Source organism: Anolis sagrei, chromosome 3, assembly GCF_037176765.1.
Source record: "Anolis sagrei isolate rAnoSag1 chromosome 3, rAnoSag1.mat, whole genome shotgun sequence".
Taxonomy (NCBI): Eukaryota; Metazoa; Chordata; class Lepidosauria; order Squamata; family Dactyloidae; genus Anolis; species Anolis sagrei.
The window spans coordinates 164,342,422-164,364,319 of record NC_090023.1 but is presented as its reverse complement, the minus strand read 5'-3'; the positions used below and the strand labels follow the sequence as shown (position 1 = coordinate 164,364,319).

The following is a 21,898-nucleotide window of genomic DNA, read 5'->3' as shown; positions in this document are numbered from 1 at the left end:
AGAAACAGGTAGAGATGGAAGAAAGAAGAGAGATAGGGAAAGAAAACGAGGAAAGGAAGGAAAGAGGGAAGGGAGGAGAGAAAGAGGGAGGGAAGGTTGGCCACAGCAACGCGTGGCGGGTTCAGCTAGTAGATTCTATAACAAAGACACCTTTATGGGTTTCTTGCCAAAGAAGAGAATTAGGTTGGATAATCTGGCCCCAATATAAAGAATTAACACAAAAGGAAGAAGAAGAAGCAATAAATACATCGGGCGACAGGCTTGCTCCCACCCAGCCCTTGGTGTGTCTGGCCTGGAGTGCTCTTCTCCCTCCCTGCTTTGGAGTTGGGCTCGTGCAGGAAGAGCATCAGCATCCAAGGCCGGAGCCAAAGCGGGAGCAATGCCTGATGGGCGTTGTGGTTCGGAGGCCAGCCTTGCCTCCCCGGGGGTTCCTTGGGCGGCGAGCATGTGCAGAAGAGGCCAGGGTTCCGAGGAGCCGCGCATCCCTGCCTTGCCTGCCGCCTCCCCTCCTCCTCCTCCTCCCTTTGCCATCCCCGCTCCCCTTGCCATGCCGTGAAGAGCGAGCACCCAGCGAGACCTCGCCCGCCCGCCCGCCAGCCCTGCTGATCTGCCTCCGATGTTTTCTTGCTTCTGCTTCAGCCTCCAGAACCATTCCTTCAACAGCCCGGCTGCTTTGCCCGAGTAAGTGCCTGCTTTGCTCGCTCCAAGCGCAACCAGGGGCTTCTGCTGGGGGCTGGGCAGGGAAAGAAAGGCAGACAAGCCTCTCTCCCTTCCTTCCTTCCTTCCTTCCTTCCTTCCTTCCTTCCTTCCTTCCTTCCCAATAGCCAACCATTATACCTTCCCTGAATGATCAACCTGCCTGAATTGGCACACAATGCCTGCAACCTCTCTCTCTCTGTCTTTCTATCTCTCTGAAATGCCTCCTTTACATTCACTTGCATGGCTTTGCACCTTGAGATGACATTTGAGGGCATCTTCTTGGAACCAATGAGGGGGAAAACACACACACCAGCCTTGAAATGCCATTAAGGAGGCATGGCAGTGAGTAAGGAGGGTGCCAGGCTTTTTTAAGAGCCTGCCAGCCATCATGCCAGCAGGAGGGAAGAACTCACAATACCCATCGGAAAAAAAACCCCACAAACATATCCAGTGTACAAGGCTTCAGTATGTGCATGATCTTTTCGATAGCCACTGGGTTTGGTTACATGAGTGGACAGAGTGTGTTCGTGGCAGGGAAGGGAGCGAGACATGCTTGAATATCTATATCTATACATCTATATAGGTAATTTTCAACAGTAAGCAAACAGTATTTTTTGGCGCCCCCCCCCCCAACCAATCATTGATATATATCAGTGTTTCTCAACCGGGGGGTCGGGACCTCTGAGGGGGTCGTGAGGGGGTGTCAAACGGGTCGCCAAAGACCATCAGAAAACATAGTATTTTCTGTTGGTCATTGGGATTCTGTGTGGGAAGTTTGACCCAATTCTATTGTTGGTCGAGTTCAGAATGCTGTTTGATTGTAGGTGAACTATAAATCCCAATAACTACAATTCCCAAAAATCAAGGCCTATTTTCCCCAGACTCCACCGGTGTTCACATTTGGGCATATTGAGTATTCATGCCAAATTTGGTCCAGATCCATCATTGCATGAATCCACAGCACTCCTCTGGATATAGGTGAACTACAACTCCCAATCTCAAGGTCAGTGGCCACAAAACCCTTCCAGTGTTTTCTAATCGTCATGGGAGTTCTGTGTGCCAAGTTTGGTTCAATTCCATCATTGGTGGAGTTCAGAATGCTCTTTGATTATAGGTGAACTATAAATCCCAGCAACCACAACTCCCAAATTACAAGATCAATCCTCCCCCAACCCCATTAGCATTCAGATTTGGGCATATTTGGTTTTTCTGCTCAATTTAGTCCAGTGAATGAAAATACATCCTGCATATCGGATATTTACATAACGATTTATAAAGTAGTAAAATGACAGGTATCAAATAGCAACAAAAACAATATCATGGTTGGGTGTCACCACAACATATGGAACTGCATTAAGGGGTCACGGCATTAGCAAGGTTGAGAACCACTGATCTATATCTATATATCTATATAGGTAATTTTCAACAGTAAGCAAACAGTATTTTGGCGCACCCCCCCCCCCCAACCAATCACTGATATATATTTTTTCTGTTTGTCGTGGAAGTTCTGTGTGCCATATTTGGTTCAATTCCATCATTGGTGGAGTTCAGAACGCTCTTTGATTGTAGGTGAACTATACATCCTAGTAACTACACTTGCCGCACTTGCTCCATTGCCTGGCCTGCTTTGGGTCCAGAGGCGTGCCTGAAGACCCCGGCGTGTGCACCAAAAGTCACCTCTTCTCCTGACTTTCTCCTCAGCCATTGGGACCAAGAGAGAGAGAGAGAGAGGTGGAGATGCCCACCTTCCCTGAAGGTAGGCGCAAAAACAAAGGAGAGAGCGGAGGTGGGAGATACCTCCAGCCGGAGGGGCTCTCTCTCTCTCTCTCTCTTGGTCCTAATGGCTGAAGAGAAAGTCAGGAGAAGAGGCAACTTTTGGTGCGCACGCTGGGGTCTTCAGACACGCCTCCGGACCCAAAGTGGGCCAGGCGCGGCCGCTCCGCCCCTTGGCACACCCGCGGATTGGGGAGAGGAGAGGAGGCGGGTGGAGCGCCGGGGGATCGGGAAAGGGAGCCGGTCATGGGGAAGGGATCGAACGCGGAGAACGATTGAGCGCCGGCTCTGCTCGCGCACCCGGTGGCCGGGTGGAGCAGGAACGAGAGGGGCTAGGCGAGGCTCAAGGGCCCGGCCCCTTTGGGAAGAGGATCGCCCGGCAGCGAGGCAATAAGCTGAGGCTCCCCCTGGACTGCTAGGGCTGTTGCGAGCTGAGGGGGCGCTCCTCAAGTGGCGGTTGAGGGGCATTTACTGAGGCACCTCTGCGCCCCTGGCAAAAAAAAGTGTTCTGCGACCGCTTACTTCGCGTAATGGATGAGCCGCCCCTGTCTATATCTATATCTATATATATATAAATGCTCTGTGCATAATGAGTACCTTAAAAATAAAAGAACCAATGAACAAAATCACACCAAATTTGGCAACAAAATGTTTCACAACACAAGGAATGACCATCACTTGAAAAATTAGGATTTTGTCATTTGGGAGTTGTAGTTGTTGGGATTTATAGTTCACCTATAATCAAAGAGCATTCTGAAACCCACCAACGATGGAATTGAACCAAAATTGGCACACAGGACACCCCTGACCAACAGAAAACACTAGAAGGGTCAAGCTAGGATGGATCTGGACCAAACTTGGCATGGATACTCAATATTCCCAAATGTGGACACTGGTGGAGTTTGGGGAAAATAGACCTTGACATTTGGGGGTTGTAGTTGTCGGTATTGATAGTTCACCTACAATCAAAGAGCATTGTGAACCACATCAAAGATAGAATTAGGCCTACCTTCCCACACAGAACCCCCCCCCCCCCGGGGTCCCAACCCCCATGTTGAGAAACGCTGTTCTAGAAGCATTCTCTCCTGACGTTTCGCCTGCATCTGTGGCAAGCATCCTCAGAAGTTGTGAGACCTCACAAGTCATTTATGTATTGTCGAAGGCTTTCATGGATGGAATCACTGGGTTGTTGTAGGTTTTTTCGGGTTATAGGGCCATGTTCTAGAAGCATTCTCTCCTGACGTTTCACCTGCATCTGTGGCAAGCATCCTCAGAAGTTGTAAGACCTCACAAGTCATTTATGTATTGTCGAAGCCTTTCATGGATGGAATCACTGGGTTGTTATGAGGTCTCACAATCTCTGAGGATGCTTGCCATAGATGCAGGCAAAACGTCAGAAGAGAATGCTTCTAGAACATGGCCCTATAGCCTGAAAAACCTACAACAACCCAAAGTCATTTATGTTTCACAGACACCATAGAAATATATTTTACGGCACAACATTGTAAGATGATGCTGCACATGAAACACAGTTTGTATTCACCAAACCACCAGAAAGGTTTCACTATCACAGCCATCCATGTGAACAATTATTTTTGGCGTTCTGGATAGCGCATATTGAACGTGTACACAACTACCTATATTTTATTGAGATAGAGATACACACAAACACATTATTGTCTACACACAATGTAGTGCTCTTGCTTTCTCTTCAGGTGTAATATTTTCTCCTGAGTCTATTGGTGGTGTTTGTGATTCTTAACAGTATTTATGCCACATGAAACATTGTGGTCTAGTCCCCCACCCCCTTTTCAAGCTGTTATGTTTTTGGAACTAGAAAATACAAGGTTTCACTGAGATCAGCAGAAAGGAAAGCTGTTTATGCATTTGTTTATGAGACAAGTGCATTTTCCATTGCCAGAATGGTAGGATTTATCACCATCATACCTGAAGTAATAATAATAATAATAATAATAATAATAATAATAATAATAATAGAATCATAGAATCATAGAATCAAAGAGTTGGAAGAGACCTCATGGGCCATCCAGTCCAACCCCCTGCCAAGAAGCAGGAATATTGCATTCAAATCACCCCTGACAGATGGCCATCCAGCCTCTGTTTAAAAGCTTCCAAAGAAGGAGCCTCCACCACACTCCGGGGCAGAGAGTTCCACTGCTGAACGGCTCTCACAGTCAGGAAGTTCTTCCTCATGTTTAAAGCAGTGGTTCTCAACCTTGTTTTGACTGGTGCCCACTTTGACCAGGGACCACTCTCCAACACTAGTACCAGAAGGGGTGAGACTGATTAGCTCTGTAGAAAGGAGTGGAAATAAAATAAATAAAATAAATAAATGAAGAGGATTTTCATTCTTATGGCCACTGCTGGAATGCGGCCTACATAGAATCACAGAATCATAGAGTTGGAAGAGACCTCATGGGCCATCCAATCCAACCCCCGCCAAGGAAAATTGCATTCAAAGCACCCCCAACAGATGGCCATCCAGCCTCTGTTTAAAAGCTTCCAAAGAAGTAGCCTCTACCATTCTCCGGGGCAGAGACTTCCACTGCCGAACATTGTTCCACATCCTAGTCTCCAGGGCAGCAGAAAATAAGCTTGCTCCCTCCTCCCTATGACTTCCTCTCATGTATTGGATATGGTTATCATGTCTCCTCTAAGCCTCCTCTTCTTCAGGCTAAACATGCCCAGCTCTTTAAGCCGCTCCTCATAGGGCTTGTTCTCCAGACCCCTGATCATTTTAGTTGCTCTCCTCTGGACACATTCCAGCTTGTCAATATCTCTCTTCAATTGTGGTGCCCAGAATTGGACACAATATTCCAGATGTGGTCTAACCAAGGCGGAATAGAGGGGTAGCATTACTTCCTTAGATCTAGACACTATGCTCCTATTGATGCAGGCCAAAATCCCATTGGCTTTTTGCCGCTGCATCACATTGTTGAGTCATGTTTAACTTTCTGTCCACGAGGACCACAAGGTCTTTTTCACACATACTGCTCTTTAGCCACGTGTCCCCCATTCTGTATCTTTGCCTTTCATCTTTGCCTAACATAGTGTATCATTTAGCTTTCAAAGTAGTATCTTCCCACAAAGCAAGTAAATAAATCCAAAATATTCGGTATGTGTGACAATGTATGTCCCTACAGTGTTTCTTATTTTCCCTGCACATGTGTTGACTTTAAATGTTTTAAGGTTGAAATTATTAGAATTTCCCTCCCAAACTAAAAATTGTGATAATATGATCATTCAACATGCCGTGTGTTTTGTAGATTACCCTCTACACCACATGTGCCAAGACCCATGGGCCAAATCTGGCCCGTAATATAATTTCATGTGACCCTCCAGATGCTCGACTACAGCTACTATATTCCTCATCATTAGATATCATGATTAGAGCTGATAAGTGATACAGTTACACCTGGAAGGCTGCAGTTTGTTAATTTTAGTTAGAAGAGTGTGGTTTTAATTGAGATACAAGGCTTGTGGATATGATGTCAGACTTTAAAATGCCTTTTAACCTCTCCCCAACCACAGACACACAAATGCTGTTTGGTTGTCATTCCCATCATTACCTGTTTGCATGGCGGATAATCAAAAGTGATAGGAGTTGTTGTTCAGTAACATCTGGGGACCCAAGCTGGGTAAAAACAAAAGAGCACCAACCACTATGCAAAACAATGATAGTTGACTATCCATATCCATGGATTCTCCATGCATGGATTCAATGGCCCCTTAAAGGCAACCATAAGGCTGAGGTTGCCCTCAGTGAAAATGAGTTTGACATCCCTGCTGTACTCCAAGCCTAGGATTACTCTAAAAGTGTTCAACTCAATTACTGCTCCTTACATAAGTCATTTTTGCAGTGCCCTTGTTAGCTATGTCTATGCAAGATATAGGGAAGAGTCTGAGGAAGGCATGGTACTTTCCCACTTTCCCCCTGCCCTTAATGAAGGCCTAACTCTACTGTTCTGGTCCTTTTGTGTTCCTCCCTTTGGTGGTGTGAGTTTTTGTAGTTGCTATAGTTTGAAGGAATGATATAGTCAGTTCATATGTGTCCTTTGATCACAGCTTTGCTGATTTGTGTACAGGCACAGAGTTACAAAAGTCAAATTTACAGGGGTGAGACAACAGAAAGTGAGAGAAATCAACTCCTAGGATGGGAAATTCATTTCTGAAAGAGCTATCATGGGGGAAAGGTGTCTCCACTGAAGTCTTATCATCGGTTCTTGTTTCTACAACAAGGTAATCTTCTGAATAGGGGCGGAGATGGCAACATAAACACCACAGGGTAGGGCTGGGCGGTTTCGTTTCGTAATTTCGTAATTCGTTAAAAATTCGTAATTTTTTTGGTTACAAAGCGATAACGAACCATTCAGGAGCATCTAAAAAATGAAACGAATTTTTCAATTCGTTTCGTAATTGCTTCGTATTCGTTTCGTATTCGTTTCGAAATCATTTCGAAATCGTTTCGTTATTATTTTCGCATGTCCGGGGCAAGTTTTATAGCTGTTGTTTGTTTAATCAGTGAAATTTTTTTATAAATATCACACCAACAGTCAACAACAGAGGGAGGGGGAAGCTTCAGAAGTTCCCCCTGTCCCATATGGAGGTTTTTTAGTGTATTGCGCGGTCGCATCCGCCATTAACGAATCGATTCGTATTCGTTTCGTATTCGTTTCGTATTGTTTCGTAATTTTTGTAAAGAAAAAAATCGGAATTCTTTTAAATATCGAAACGCAAAAAACCCCAAAAAACGAATCGAGTTTAGAAACAAATTTTTCGTGGTTGCCCAGCCCTACCACAGGGTTGTTAACCCTTGTTAACCCTTCCCTATGCTACACACTAGGCATGGTTAGGCTATTTAATACTGCCTGAATCTTCCTACTATATACACCATATTTTAGATGTCTAAATTTCATGATTGTGTAAGTGTGGTGATTCACTTTCTTCTTTACTATTATAAAATGATTTGCATAATTCCCTAGACTAGCAGTTAGTGGCTCATCTTGTGGCAGTGGATTCCATAAATTAATTCTGTGTTATATAAAGAAATGCTTCCTTTTATCTATCCCGACTTTCCTGCTGATTAATTTTCATTAGGCAATTGTGTGTTCTAGAATTATCAGGGGGTGACAAACTTTAATACACTGTGCCTAATCCTTTGAACCCCTATGATGCTTCTCCTCCAGCTGCTTTTCCACTCTAAACTGGAAAGATGCAGATACTGTAATTGTTCCTTATATGTTTCTGACACTTTAAAAAATTCTATGTAGTTTGAACAGAGGCAGCCCTAGGTAATTTTCAACGGTAAGCAAACAGTATTTTGGTGCCCCCTGCCCCCAACCATATTTACCTATGTTTTGGTTATGCAAATAAAGAAATCCAGCTTATTGAATCCAGCATCCTCTTTAGAGCAGTGTTTCTCAACCTGGGGGTCGGGACCCCTGGAGGGGTCACGAAAGGGTGTCAGAGGGGTCACCAAAGACCACCAGTATTTTCTGTTGGTCATGGGAAGTTTGGCCCAATTCTATCATTGGTGGCATTCAAGGGACTCTTTGATTGTGGGTGAACTATAAATCCCAGCAATTACAACTCCCAAATGTCAAGGTCTATTTCCCCCAAACTTCACCAGTGTTCACATTTGGGCATATTGAGTATTCATGCCAAGCTTGGTCCAGATCCATCATTGTTTGAGTTGACAGTGCTCTCTGGATGCAGGTGAACTATTATTTATTATTATTTACAACTTTTATATTCCGCCCTTCTCACCCTGCAGGGGACTCAGGGCGGATTACAGTGTACACATATATGGCACACATTCAATGCCAATTTTTGACATACAAACATATACAGACATACACAGAGGCTATATTTAACTTTTTTCTGGCCGCCAGGTGAGCTGTCGCTTTCATCGTTCATCTGCGAGGCTGATGAAGCACTTCTGCATTCCCCGTATGCTTCCCCGCTGGAATGCTTTGCTGGAGTCTTCTTTATGGCCTCATAAATCAGTTAATTTAGCCTCCCCACACTTTAAGGTGGTACCTTATTTTCCTACTTGACAGATGCAACTGTCTTTCGGGTTGCAAAGGTTGACAACAGGCTACACACTACAACTCCAAAACTCAAGGTCAATATGCACCAAACCCTTCCAGTATTTTCTGTTTTTTGTGGGAGTTCTGTATGCCAAGTTCTGTTCAATTCCATCATTGGTGGAGTTCAGAATGCTCTTTAATTGTGGGTGAACTATAAATCCCAGCAAGTACAACTCTCAAATGACAAAAACAACTCCCTCCCAATCCCACCAGTATTCCAATTTGGGCATATCAGCTATTTGTGCCAAATTTGGTCCTGCATCTTAGATATTTACATTACGATTCCGAACAGTAGCAAAATTACAGTTATGAAGTAGCAATGAAAATAATTTTATGGTTGGGGGTCACCACAACATGAGGAACTGTGTTAAGGGGTCTCGGCATTAGGAAGGTTGAGAAACACTGCTTTAGAGTAATGAACAGATTTGAATACCTCTGAGAAGCTCACACAAATATGGACAACCATTCTATTTAACATTTACCTCCAGTAGTTTGATATTCAATGGTATGCAATCTTGGGAGGTTCCATTAATAGCATGACCAAAATGTGGGAGGAGTGAAAGAAGCCTATTCCCCATCAGGGGCGGCTCAAACAATATGCCAATTAAGCTTTTGCATAGGGTGCAGCCAGAGGCGGCCCTAGGTAATTTTCAACGGTAAGCAAACAGTATTTGCCCCCCCCCCCCCAACCAATCACTGATATATATTTTCTGTTAGTCGTGGGAGTTCTGTGTGCCATCTTTGGTTCAATTCCATCATTGGTGGAGTTCAGAATGCTCTTTGATTTTAGGTGAACTATACATCCCAGTAACTACAACTCGCATATGCCAAGGTCTCATTTCCCCCAAGAGCACCAGTTTAGTGACGAAGTTCTGTTTTTCTCATTCATTCAGTTGGTCTTTTGTTATATAAAACTCAAAGAGGAAGAAAAGCCAAGAATGAGATTTCTAAACATGGGCAAAATCAACTATACTGCAAATGCTTACTTTGCGTAATGGGTTGAGCCGCCCCTGAGTTTGAAAATATCTTGACCCACAGTATTCTAACCAGATGTTCGAATAACAAATAAGGATTGGTGTCAGAGACGATGTGTTTTTTGAGAGAGGGAGACAAAAAGTATGGAAGATATTGTGATATTCCCAACAAAGAATATCTGCAAAGCATATAAGTTATGGCAGGGGTCCTCAAACTTTTTAAACAGAGGGCCAGGTCACAGTCCCTCAAACTTTTGGAGGATCAGATTATAATTTGAAAAAAAACATGAATTAATTCCTATGCACACTGCATATATCCTATTTGTAGTGCAAAAAACACTTAAAAATAATACAATAATTAAAACAATAATTAAAATTAACAATTTTAACAAATATAGTATTTCAATAGGAAGTTTGGGCTTGCTTTTGACTGATGAGATAGGATTGTTTATTTATTTATTTATTTATTTATTATTCGAACTTATATGCCGCCACTCCCCTAGGGTTCGGAGCGGCTTACAAGAACGGCTAAAATCTAACACAATTTTAAAACAATTTAAGACAATTTAAAAACAGTAATATCAAAAATCAAAGGCCTGTTGAAACAGGTATGTCTTATAAGCCCTTCGGAAAGCTGATAAGTCCCGCAAGGCACGGACTTCAGGTGGCAGAGTATTCCAGAGCGATGGTGCCACTGCTGTAAAGGCTCTGCGTCTGGTTGCTGTTAGATGCAAGGTCTTGACACTGGGAATTTCCAATAGATCTAGGTTCTCAGAACGGAGGGATCTCTGGGGTTAGTAGGGGGTGAGGCGGTCCCTCAGATACATCGGCCCCAGACCATGCAAGGCCTTAAAGGTGAGTACCATCACTTTGAAAGTGATCCGGTGCTCAATTGGTAACCAATGCAGCTGTAGTAAGATTGGTGTTATGTGGCATCTCATCGGAATTCCCGCAAGAAGCCGAGCAGCTGCATTTTGTACCAACTTGAGCTTCCGGACAGAGGAAGGCCAGCGTAGAGGGCATTACAGTAGTCCAGTCTTGAGATGACCGTAGCCTGGATCACCGTAGCTAGGTCGTCCCTGGACAGGTAGGGGGGCAGCCGTCTAGCCTGCCACAGATGAAAAAAAGGCGGTTCTGCTAACGGCGGAGACCTGGGCCTCCATCGTCAGCAGAGGGTCCAAAAGGACTCCCAGACTATTTATTTATTTATTTATTTACGGCATTTATATGCTGCTCTTCTCACCCCGAAGGGGACTCAGAGCGGCTTACAATATATATTTTCATACAATATATTATATTATTAGCATAGTACAATATCAGTATATATTACTATATTGCACTATACCATTATATTGTAATATTATTAGTAATATTACATGTAGTTAAATATATAATTATAATTATAATATTGAATTATTATTAATAGTATTATATTGTATTACACTATAATATTATAAATTTTACTAATGATGACGGGCATAGCGCCTTGCCATCCAGGGTAGGCCGCTGGATATCTCCACTGCCCGATTGACCCAGCCATAGGATCTCCATCTTTGCGTACTGATAACACTCAAGCCCAAAACCTTGAACCAGCTGAGCAAGTGGTCGCATATAGATGTTAAACAACAGAGGGGAGAGAATGGCCCCCTGAGGTACCCCACAAGATAGAGGGGACCTCTCAGAGACCAGGCCTCCCCTCTCCACTCACTGTCCATGGTTGTGAAGAAAGGAGGACAGCCAATTTAAAGCTGTCCCCCTGACTCCAGCAACAGCAAGGCTGTGGGTCAAAAGATTGTGGTCGACTGTGTCAAATGCTGCTGTGAGATCCAATAACACAAGCAGAGCCGACCTGCCCTGGTCAAGCTGGCATCGAAGATGATCCGTGATGGAGACCAGCACAGCCTCTGTCCCGTGCCCCGCACGGAAGCCGGACTGGAAGGGATCTACTCTGGCTGTGTTGTCTAGGAATTGCTGCAACTGCTCCACTGCTGCCCTCTCAATCACCTTGCCCAGGAACGAGAGATTCGAAACTTGTTGTTGTTGTTGTTGTTGTTGTTGTTGTTGTGTGCTTTCAGGTCGTTTCAGACTTATGTTGACCCTGAGCGAGGGGCGGGTAAATGATCTTGGAGTGCCGCATTCGGCCCCCGGGCCTTAGTTTGAGGAACGCTGAGTTATGGCATCATTTTTCTAACTCTGAGATATTGAATGTTAAATGTTTAGCTCATTTTCCAGCAGTCTTTAGCTTTATACAGATTTTGAGTACTGCACATTTTTAATTGATTTTAGGTTCTTGTGGGTTTTTTTTCAGGCTATAGGGCCATGTTCTAGAGGCATTTCTCCTAGAGAAATGCCTCTAGAACATGGCCCTATAGCCCGAAAAAACCCACAAGAACCTAGTGATTCCAGCCATGAAAGCCTTCGACAATACATTAATTGATTTTGTTTGTTGTTGTGTGCCTTCAAGTCATTTTCAATTTAATGTGACCCTAAAGTAAACTCTGTTTTTTGGAGTCATAGTCCAACACTCAAAATGTTACATCACACTAGCTTTCTCCTATCTAGCTATCTAGTTATCTAGCTAGCTATAATTGGAAGCTGTATGCCTATTATCCTGTCAGTTACTTTCAAACCATATTGGAAGTTTTTTTTGTCATTGGTCTTAAACATGAGCTTCTTCCTAGTGAGACTTTTTGAATATGTGTAAAATAGCTGGAGTGTTCAGTATGACCTTCACCTTTTGTAGAATTAATAGGATTCACTGAATGTCATCACTATGGAGCCTTTCACATTACACAATTATAGCATTATGATTTCATTGTAGCTGCTGTGGTTCCATTCTATGGAATTCTTTTTTTAAGGGATAGGCTTCAGAATTCATAGAATCATAGAATCCTTGAGTTGGAAGAGACCTCGTGGGCCATCCAGTCCAACCCCCTGCCAAGAAGCAGGAATATTGCATTCAAAGCACCCTTGACAGATGGCCATCCAGCCTTCCAAAGCCTCCAAAGAAGGACCCCCCCCCACACACTCTGGGGCAGAGAGTTCCACTGCTGAACAGCTCTCACAGTCAGGAAGTTCTTCCTAATGTTCAGGTGGAATCTCCTTTCCTGTAGTTTGAAGCCATTGTTCCTCATCCTAGTTTCCAGGGCAGCATAAAACAAGTTCGCTCCTTCCTCCCTGTGACTTCTTCTCACGTATTTATACATGGCTATCATATCTCCTCTCAGCCTTCTCTTCTCCAGGCTAAACATGCCCAGCTCTTTCAGCCGCTCCTCAAAGGGCTTGTTCTCCAGACCCTTGATCATTTTAGTTGCCCTCCTCTGGACACATTCCAGCTTGTCAATATCTCTCTTGAATTGTGGTGCCCAGAATTGGACACAATATTCCAGGTGTGGTCTAACCAAAGCGGAATAGAGGGGTAGCATGACTTCCCTAGATCTAGACGCTATGCTCCTATTGATGCAGACCAAAATCCCATTGGCTTTTTTTGCCCCCACATCACATTGTTGGCTCATGTTTAACTTGTTGTCCACAAGGACTCCAAGATCTTTTTCACACGTACTGCTCTCGAGCCAGGCATTGTCCCCCATTCTGTATCTTTGCATTTCATTTTTTTCTGCCTAAGTGGAGTATCTTGCATTTGTCCCTGTTGAACTTCATTTTGTTAGTTATGGCCCATCTTTCTAATCTCCTCGTTGGAGTTTGGTTGTAAGTTTGTTATTCCTAAAAGAAAAAAAATCTGGTTTTAATGGAATATTTTTCTTTAAAATCTTTTGACATATCTCGTGGATTTGTTTCCAAAAAGCTGTGGCTATCTGTGAGGACATAGATTTTCAAGTGGTAGGAGGTCACTACAAGGGTTTGCTTGGTGCATCTTTCTCTTAGCACATTTCTCTCCTTCACCTCTATTTGTGCCTCTTTAAGAATCCATAGCATTGTTGGTAACAGCTCAACTTCAGTTAGAATACTCAAGGGCCAGGGATTCCCAGTTCTCAGTGTTTATTCCACTTGTTAAAAAAGGAAAATGGGAATGTGCAGGGAAGTATTTGTTCCATAATCAGAACCTAAAAAAGAAAAGAAAATTAAGTACTTTTTTGATTTTGTGATAGTTGTAGTTTTTCCTGCAGGATTTGGACTGCTGCGTTCTAGGTAGTATTTTAAAAATATTCAGAGGATAAAGGACTGCTTCAGATATCTGCAAGAAACAAGGGGGCGGCAGGGACAGAAAGTGTCAGTGACTCATGCCTTCTGTTTCCGCACACTTTTCCTCTGTAAAGTTGAGAAGAGGAAAATCATCAGAGTGCCATTTGCAGAGGTCAAGTCATTTACCACCTTTCCTTAAGGCTGTGTATGACAATTCCTGAAGAACATATAAGTTTCCGGGCAGTTTGCCACATCCACGACGACTACAGTGATGAGCAGTTAAATGAGTTTGTGCATTTGGTGTATATAGCAAAGACAGACTTTCATTTGCTTTAAAATAAAAATTACAGAAGGGACAAACTTGGTTGACTAACGTCTTCTAGATTGGGTTGTTGTAGGTTTTTTTGGGCTATATGGCCATGGTCTAGAGGCATTCTCTCCTGACGTTTCACCTGCATCTATGGCAAGCATCCTCAGAGGTAGTGAGGTCTGTTGGAACTAGGAAAAAGGGTTTATATATCTGTGGAATGACCAGGGTGAGACAAAGGACTCTTGTCTGCTGGAGCTAGGTGTGAATGTTTCAACTGACCACCTTGATTAGTTGTAATCTTCTAGATTGATGCAGTTGGTGGCTTCCCCATAAGGAGCAGTGATCCTGAATACTTTTTCTCTTCCTTGTCTGGAGGAATTATGACAGCTAATTAATTGCCAATTCGCCAACCATTCTGCTGCTTCGTCTGCCTGGAGCACAAAGCAGACAGTCAAGCTGCCATTTCCCCAACCAGGAGTTATTGTCGTCATCATCATCATCCATCGTATTTCACTCCTGGCCAGGGTGCCTAGGGAGTGTGGTTGGATGGCCCTTTGGTCTGATTCAGCCTGGCTCTTCTTAGAATAAGGGGGAATCTGTGAGTCCCTTATTCTGTTTCTCATTGGCCAGGTAGCTACAGCTAATGTGATTTGTATTTCAGTGCAGATTCTTTAGTGATCATACAATCTCAATTGAACTATAAGAAACATTGCTACAGTACTGCTTCTTTTGTGATTTAATTATTATTAATTATTATTATTAACTTTATTTATACCCTGCAAAATCTCCCGAAGGACTCGATGCGGCTTACAAAGGCCAAGGCCGTCAACAACAATAACATACACACAATAAAAGTCATAAGCAAATAAAACATCAAGCAAAGCATTAGAACAATAAAAAACAATGACACAGTGACGCATTTAAAACCAAGGGCCGGGCCAAGTGTAATGGACAAAATTTAAAAGTGCTAGACTTGACAAGTGATATGTAGAGGTATTTGGAGGTAGGTGCAATGTGCAAATAATCCTGAATTTCTAACAAAGTGCATTTGGGACTTGATGCCAGGAGTTTCCTATTCTGGAAAGGCCAGGTCTTCAGACTCTTCCTAAAGACAGCCAGCGTTGGGGCTTGTCTGATGTCCTTAGGGAGAGAGTTCCAGAGTCGGGGGGGCACCACAGGGAAGGCCCTGTCCCTCGTCCCCACCAGATGCGCCTGTGACGCAGGTGGGATCGTGAGCAGGGCCTCTCCAGATGATCGAAGGGAACGAGTGGGTTCATATACGGAGATGGGGTCACGCAGGTAGGCGGGTCCCAAACCTTTTAGGGCTTTGTAGGTAAGCACCTGCACCTTGAATTGGGACCAGAAGATGAATGGCAGCCAACGGAGCTCCTTAAACAGGAGGGTTGATCTCTCTCTGTAAGGGGCGCCAGTTAACATCCTACTTAACACTTAACACATTGGGTATTTAATACTTAACACATTGGGTATCTCCCCTCCCCTCCATCTTGTGTTAATGAAAATTGGACTAATGCTCCTGAATTATCTAGCTCATCCAAGATGAAATTACATCAGCTTCATGTGCACCCAGAAGTCCAGATGAAGGAATCATGTGCAACTTGAACTCTATCCCTGCAACAGAGGAAACATAAGGCCGTCATGCTAGTTTTCCTCTTGGTTGACTTCTCCTTGGTTGAATTTATTGAGTTCAAAAAAGTCTTGTCAAAGTATGACTGAACTGGGATCTCACCCAATATGTCCTGATACTTCTTTATTTCACAACTAGCTGTACCCGCCATGCGTTGCTGTGGCCAACCTTCCATCCCTCTTTTTCTCCTTCTTTCTCTCCTTCCTTCCCTCCCTCCCTTCCTTCTCTACCTCTTTCCTTTTCTTTCTCTCCTTTCTTCCTTCTCTACCTATTCTTGGATTGTAACTCCCAGCAGTCCTCCTGATTGATTTATCTACCTACTATCTATCTATATCTAATCTATATATCTTATCTATCTGGAGGATTGCTGGGAGTTGTAGTCCAGGAAATTAGAAATATGCAGGGATTGGGATTTATTTATTTATTTATTTATTTGTCGTGTCAGGGCAACCAGTCAATTGTATTACATTTCTAATAGAACAAAACAAACAAACAAACAGACAAAATACAAAATTTGTGAGTTTGGTAGTTGATTAAATGTCCTTTGACCAGTATCTGGCCACTTGGAGTGCTTATGGTGTTGCTGCAAGAAGGACCTGCATTGTGCATGTGGTAGGGCTCAGGTGGTCAGTGGTTTGCTCTTTTCCACACTCGCATGTCGTTGATTCCACTTTGTGGCCTCATTTCTTGAGGTTGGCTCTGCATCTTGTGGTGCCAGAGCGCAGTCTGTTCAGCGCCTTCCAAGTTGCCCAGTCCTCAGTGTGCCCAGGGGGGAGTCTTTCATTTAGTATCAGCCATTGGTTGAGGTTCTGGGTTTGAGCCTGCCACTTTTGGACTCTCGCTTGCTGAGGTGTTCCAGCGAGTGTCTCTGTAGATCTTAGAAAACTATTTCTAGATTTAAGTCATTGATGTGCTGGCTGATACCCAGACAGGGATTGAGCTGGAGATGTCTCTGCCTTGGTCCTTTCACTATTGGCTGCTACTTCCCGGTGGATGTCAGGTGGTGCAATATCAGTTAAGCAGTGTAATTTCTCCAGTGGTGTAGGGCGCAGACACCCCGTGATAATGCGGCATGTCTCATGTCTCATTAAGAGATGGTAGAACAGGGACTGGGATGCTCTCAAAGAAATCCAAGGAGAAGAAAGCTTGCAGCTTGTAAGCACTGCATTTGGAGCATCCTCCTCTCCTAAAGGGCGTGGTCTAGTGGATGCTGGGAGCTGTAGTCCAGAAGAGAGTGTGGATATGCTATTGTGTGTTTTGTTTGCCAGGGGAGTCATTTTTGCACATGCACTGTAGCATCTTTTTGGTTTTTTAAGTCCCTTCCACTGTGTTTTTCAGTGTTTTTAGGAGTGATGGTCACTCATTGGCTTGATAGGCGTATTGTGTCCAAGATACCTATCTGACCGCATCTCGGCCTATGAACCCACCCGGACTTTGAGATCTTCCGGGGAGGCCCTGCTCTCGATCCCGCCAGCCTCTCAAGCACGGTTGGCGGGGACGAGAGATAGGGCCTTCTCGGTGGTGGCTCCTCTGCTGTGGAACGCCCTTCCTATAGAGGTTACGCTGGCACCATCCCTCATGACATTCCGGAGAAAGTTGAAGACCTGGATGTTCGTGCAGGCGTTTGAGTAATTCAGTGCAATTCTGGTAATTTGAACATAGGAACGGAACAATGGACGACGAAATGGGATCACATTTGGATGAAGAGGCGATTGTGATAATTTGTGTATTGATGATGGTTTATTAGCTAGTAATGTAAGTGTGTGTAATTTAACTGTTTTGCATATTAATTATTGCTGTTTTTATTGTCTTTGCTGTTTGCTGTCTGGAAACCGCTGTGAGTCGCCCTCGGGCTTGAGATACAGCGGTATACAAGAATAGTAAATAAATAAATAAATAAATAAATAAACTTGGTGTCAATTTGTCCAGTGGTTTTTGAGTTATGTTAAACCCACAAACGAACATTACATTTTTATTTATATAGATGAACATTACTACCTGTAAGTCAGATGGTAGCTTATATTGTATAAAACTAGTTTTTCAAAGAAAGTGAGAATTTTGGTGCTGGCATCAGTGGGATTGTAATTACAACCTACTCAGTAAATCCAAATGAGGAGTAGTACTTAAAACATGGGCAATTCTCATTTCCTAAGGCAGGGGTCCTCAAACTACGTCCCGGAGCCCGAATACGGCCCTCCAAGGTCATTTACCGGGCCCTCACTCAGGGTCAACCTAAGTCTGAAACTACTGGAAAGCACACAACAACAACAACAACAACAACAACCCTAACTCATCAGCCAAAAGCAGGCCCACACTTCCCACTGAAATACTAATAAGTTTATATTTCTTAAAATTGTTCTTCATTTTAATTATTATATTGTTCTAAAGTGTTTTTGTACTACAAAATTTTCCAAATTATAATCAGGCCCTCCAACTGTTTGAGGGACTATGACCTGGCCCTCTGTTTAAAAAGTTTGTGGACCCCTGTCCTAAGGGAATCCAAGGCACTAGAACTCATCTCTAGGATCCTTTTCAATGAGGATTTCTCACCTCATCAGAGCTCAGCATAACTATTGCACCAACTTCTATGGTGATATTGGAAGATCTCAACTCTCTTTCCATTGTAGTTAGTTTAGGGAGGAGGGAAGAGCTGATATGATTCCTTAGTCCTTGTTTCCTTAAATCTAGAGTTTATGAGGACACAACCTATTTTGCAATACATGTGCATTAATACAGTACAAATCTGGACCCTTCCAGGTTCTGGATTACGTTTACTCTGGAAAAAGATTGGGAGGGATAACTGTGCTCCACTTTGGATTAAACAAGGAGGAAATACTTATTTGGGATATCAATTTGATAGCTGTATGAGTTTACATGAGTGTTTTGAATATGTGAAAAGGAATATCTATATTTATTAGAGAATATCTTGGACAATCACTCTCTTGCATTTTAACTGAATGGTAAAGTAACCCGATAGCAGGAAGTCAATAATTATTTCATGTCCATTTTCAAGGTGTGGCGAAGAGACAGAGTCTGTACATGAAGACCAAGCAGCCAGTTCTATTCAAAGGTATCTTGCTATTGTATTTATCAAATATTTAAAATGTAGCAAGTAGATTTTATTCCCCCCGAAAAGGAGATAAATGTCATTGTAAATCTGTGCTCTGTTAAATGTGTTCTGTCCCCTTGGTGTAGCCCATCATTGTAACCCAAGTGTTGCAAAAAAGTGAGGCACATTGTGAAATTTTCTCTTGGGCCCCTTCCACACAGCTGAATAAAATCCTACATTATCCGCTTTGAAGTGGAATATATGGCAGTGTGGACTCAGATATCCCAGTTCAAAGCAGATATTGTAGGATTTTCTGCATTGATATTCTGAGTTAGAGGGCTGTGTGGAAGGGTCCTTGGAGGAAAAAAGATCAGAGATGTTTCAAGGGATACAAAAAAATGAGCAGAGCTTATGAAAATTCTCTTATCCTCATCCTATGCTCATCCTATTTTCACTGAGAACAGTGCCGGTTAGTGGTTTCAATATCAGTGGAATAGTGAATCCATTCTAGGTTTCAATTTGCACTTTAAAGTAACTGTTCAAGGTACTTTACACTGCTCCTAAAATATATATACTGTATATACTCGAGTATAAGCCTAGTTTTTCAGTCCCTCTTTTAGGCTGAAAAATCTCTCCTCGGCTTATACTCGAGTCAATGTTATTTACTATTTTATTAGTATTATTTTATTGCATTTATTAATTTACTCTATTTATTATTATTATTATTATTATTATTACATTTATTATTTTACTCTTTATTATTATTATAACATTTATTATTTTCTCTATTATTGTTGTTATTACATTTCTTATTTTACTCTTTATTGTTATTACAACGTTTATTATTTTACTCTATTTATTATTGTTATTATTACATTTATTATTTTACTCTCTTATTGCTGTTATTACATTTCCATTATTTTACTCTATTATTATTTTTATTACATTTATTATTTTACTCCCTTTATTATTATTGGAAGGATATGCAAGCACATTTACATTGAAGAAGGTTAGAATAATGGTTTAATCAGAGTTGGACAGCTTTGTCTTAAATTACAATTTTATGTAAATCTTTTTGAATTTTTTTTGAATATTTACTCTACTGATGCCTCAATTAATGTAATTTTATTGGTATCTATTTCTATTTTGAAACTTACCAGCTGCTGCATTTCTCACCCTCGGCTTATACTCGAGTCAATACATTTTCCCAGATTTTTGTGGTAAAATTAGGTGTCTCGGCTTATATTCAGGTCGGCTTATACTCGAGTATATACAGTTTATTTATTTATTTCGGGTGTTTATATCCCATCCTATCTCATCCTCCGCAGAGGGACTTAGGCTGACAAATCGGCACCCCATGACGCCCACATCAAAAACATAGATACACAATTTAACGGCAATATAATAACAATATAAAACAGTATAAACAGTATAAAACAACATAAAACAGTATAAAACAGTATAAAAACAACCAATCAATCAGTCAGTGGTCACTAGTTTAAATCATCATCCAAGGGCAGTCCATCAGTTCTATATAAGTCAACACGTCAGCAAATCGCCCTAATCTACAAAGGCCTGATCCCATAGCCAGGATTTTACTTGTTTCTGGAAGGTCAAGAGGGATGTAACAGATCTAATTTCACTCAGGAGGGAGTTCCATAGTCGGGGGGCTACCACAGAAAAGGCCCTCTCCCTTGTCCCCCCAAACACGATTGCTACAATGGGGGGAACAACGAACAGGGTCTCCCCAGATGATCTTAGGGCCCTAGGTGGATCGTAGTGGGAGATACATTTGGACAAGTAAACTGGGCCAGAACCTTTCAGGGCTTTATAGGCCAAAGCCAGCACTTTGAATTGTGCTTGGAAGCTGATAGGCAGCCAGTGGAGCTGGCGTAACAAGGGCGTTGTGCGCTCCCTGTACCCATCCCCAGTGAGCAACCTGGCTGTCGAACGTTGGACTAGTTGAAGCTTCCGGGCAGTCTTCAGAGGCAACCCCACATAGAATGTGTTGCAGTAGTCTATTTAGGATGTAACAAGAGCATGGACCACTGTGGCCAAGTCAGGCTTCTCAAGGTACGGGCGCAGCTGGCGCACAACTGTGCAAAAGCTCTCCTGGCCACCGCCGAAACCTGGGGTTCCAGACTCAGCGATGAGTCCAGGATCACTCCCAAGCTGCGAACCTGCGCCTTCAGGGGGAGTGCAACCCCGTCAAACACAGGCTGTAACCCTATACCCTGTTCGGCCTTACGACTGACCAGTAGGACCTCTGTCTTGTCTGGACTAAGTTTCAATTGCAAGGATAGGTGCAATTGAAACCCAGAGTGGACTTATTGTCCTTTTAAGATGAAAGCAGCCACTGTCTAGACTTCCAGTGGAATCATAGAATCAAAGAGTTGGAAGGGACCTCATGGGCCATCCAGTCCAACCCCCTGCCAAGAAGCAGGAATATTGCATTCAGATCACCCGTGACAGATGGCCATCCAGCCTCTGTTTAAAAGCTTCCAACGAAAGAGCCTCCACCACACTCTGGGGCAGAGAGTTCCACTGATGAACAGCTCTCACAGTCAGGAAGTTCTTCCTCATGTTCAGATGGAATCTCCTTTCTTGTAGTTTGAAGCCATTGTTCCGCGCCCTAGTCTCCAGGGAAGCAGAAAACAAGCTTCCTCCCTCCTCCCTGTAGCTTCCTCTCACATATTTATACACGGCTATCATATCTCCTCTCGGCCTTCTCTTCTTCAGGCTAAACATGCCCAGCTCCTTAAGCTGCTCCTCATAGGGCTTGTTCTCTAGACCCTTGATCATTTTAGTCGCCCTCCTCTGGACACATTCCAGCTTGTCAATATTTCTCTTGAATTGTGGTGCCCAGAATTGGACACAATATTCCAGGTGTGGTCTAACCAAAGCAGAATAGAGGGGTAGCATGACTTCCCTAGATCTAGACGCTATGCTCCTATTGATGCAGGCCAAAATCCCATTGGCTTTTTTTGCCGCCACATCACATTGTTGGCTCATATTTAACTTGTTGTCCATGAGGACTCCAAGATTTTCACACATATTGCTCTCGAGCGAGGCGTCCCCCATTTATTAATATTAACGTCACAGTGGTGGACCTAGAATATGTCTAGAGAGGACATATTTGTCAGATGGATATTAGTGAAACCAAAGATACTGGTTCCATAATATAGGTATCATAAT

At 43.0% G+C, this 21,898-nt stretch overlaps 1 protein-coding gene across 6 annotated transcripts in view; it reads left to right on the top strand.

Moving 5' to 3' along the window:
- Positions 1-322: 322 nt before the first annotated feature.
- The window catches only part of FAM13C (family with sequence similarity 13 member C), a 128,953-nt gene continuing 107,377 nt past the window's right edge, over positions 323-21,898 (top strand). For 3 of the 6 annotated variants that reach the window (XM_067465648.1, XM_067465647.1, XM_067465646.1), the window contains exons 1-2: positions 324-681; positions 18,668-18,724. In XM_067465648.1, coding sequence (XP_067321749.1) covers positions 617-681; positions 18,668-18,724 — 122 coding nt within the window. In that variant the 5' untranslated portion in view covers positions 324-616. Of the gene's footprint in view, positions 682-18,667; positions 18,725-21,898 lie in introns of all 6 variants that reach the window. The other 3 variants (XM_067465651.1, XM_067465650.1, XM_067465649.1) reach the window with 2 other exon arrangements.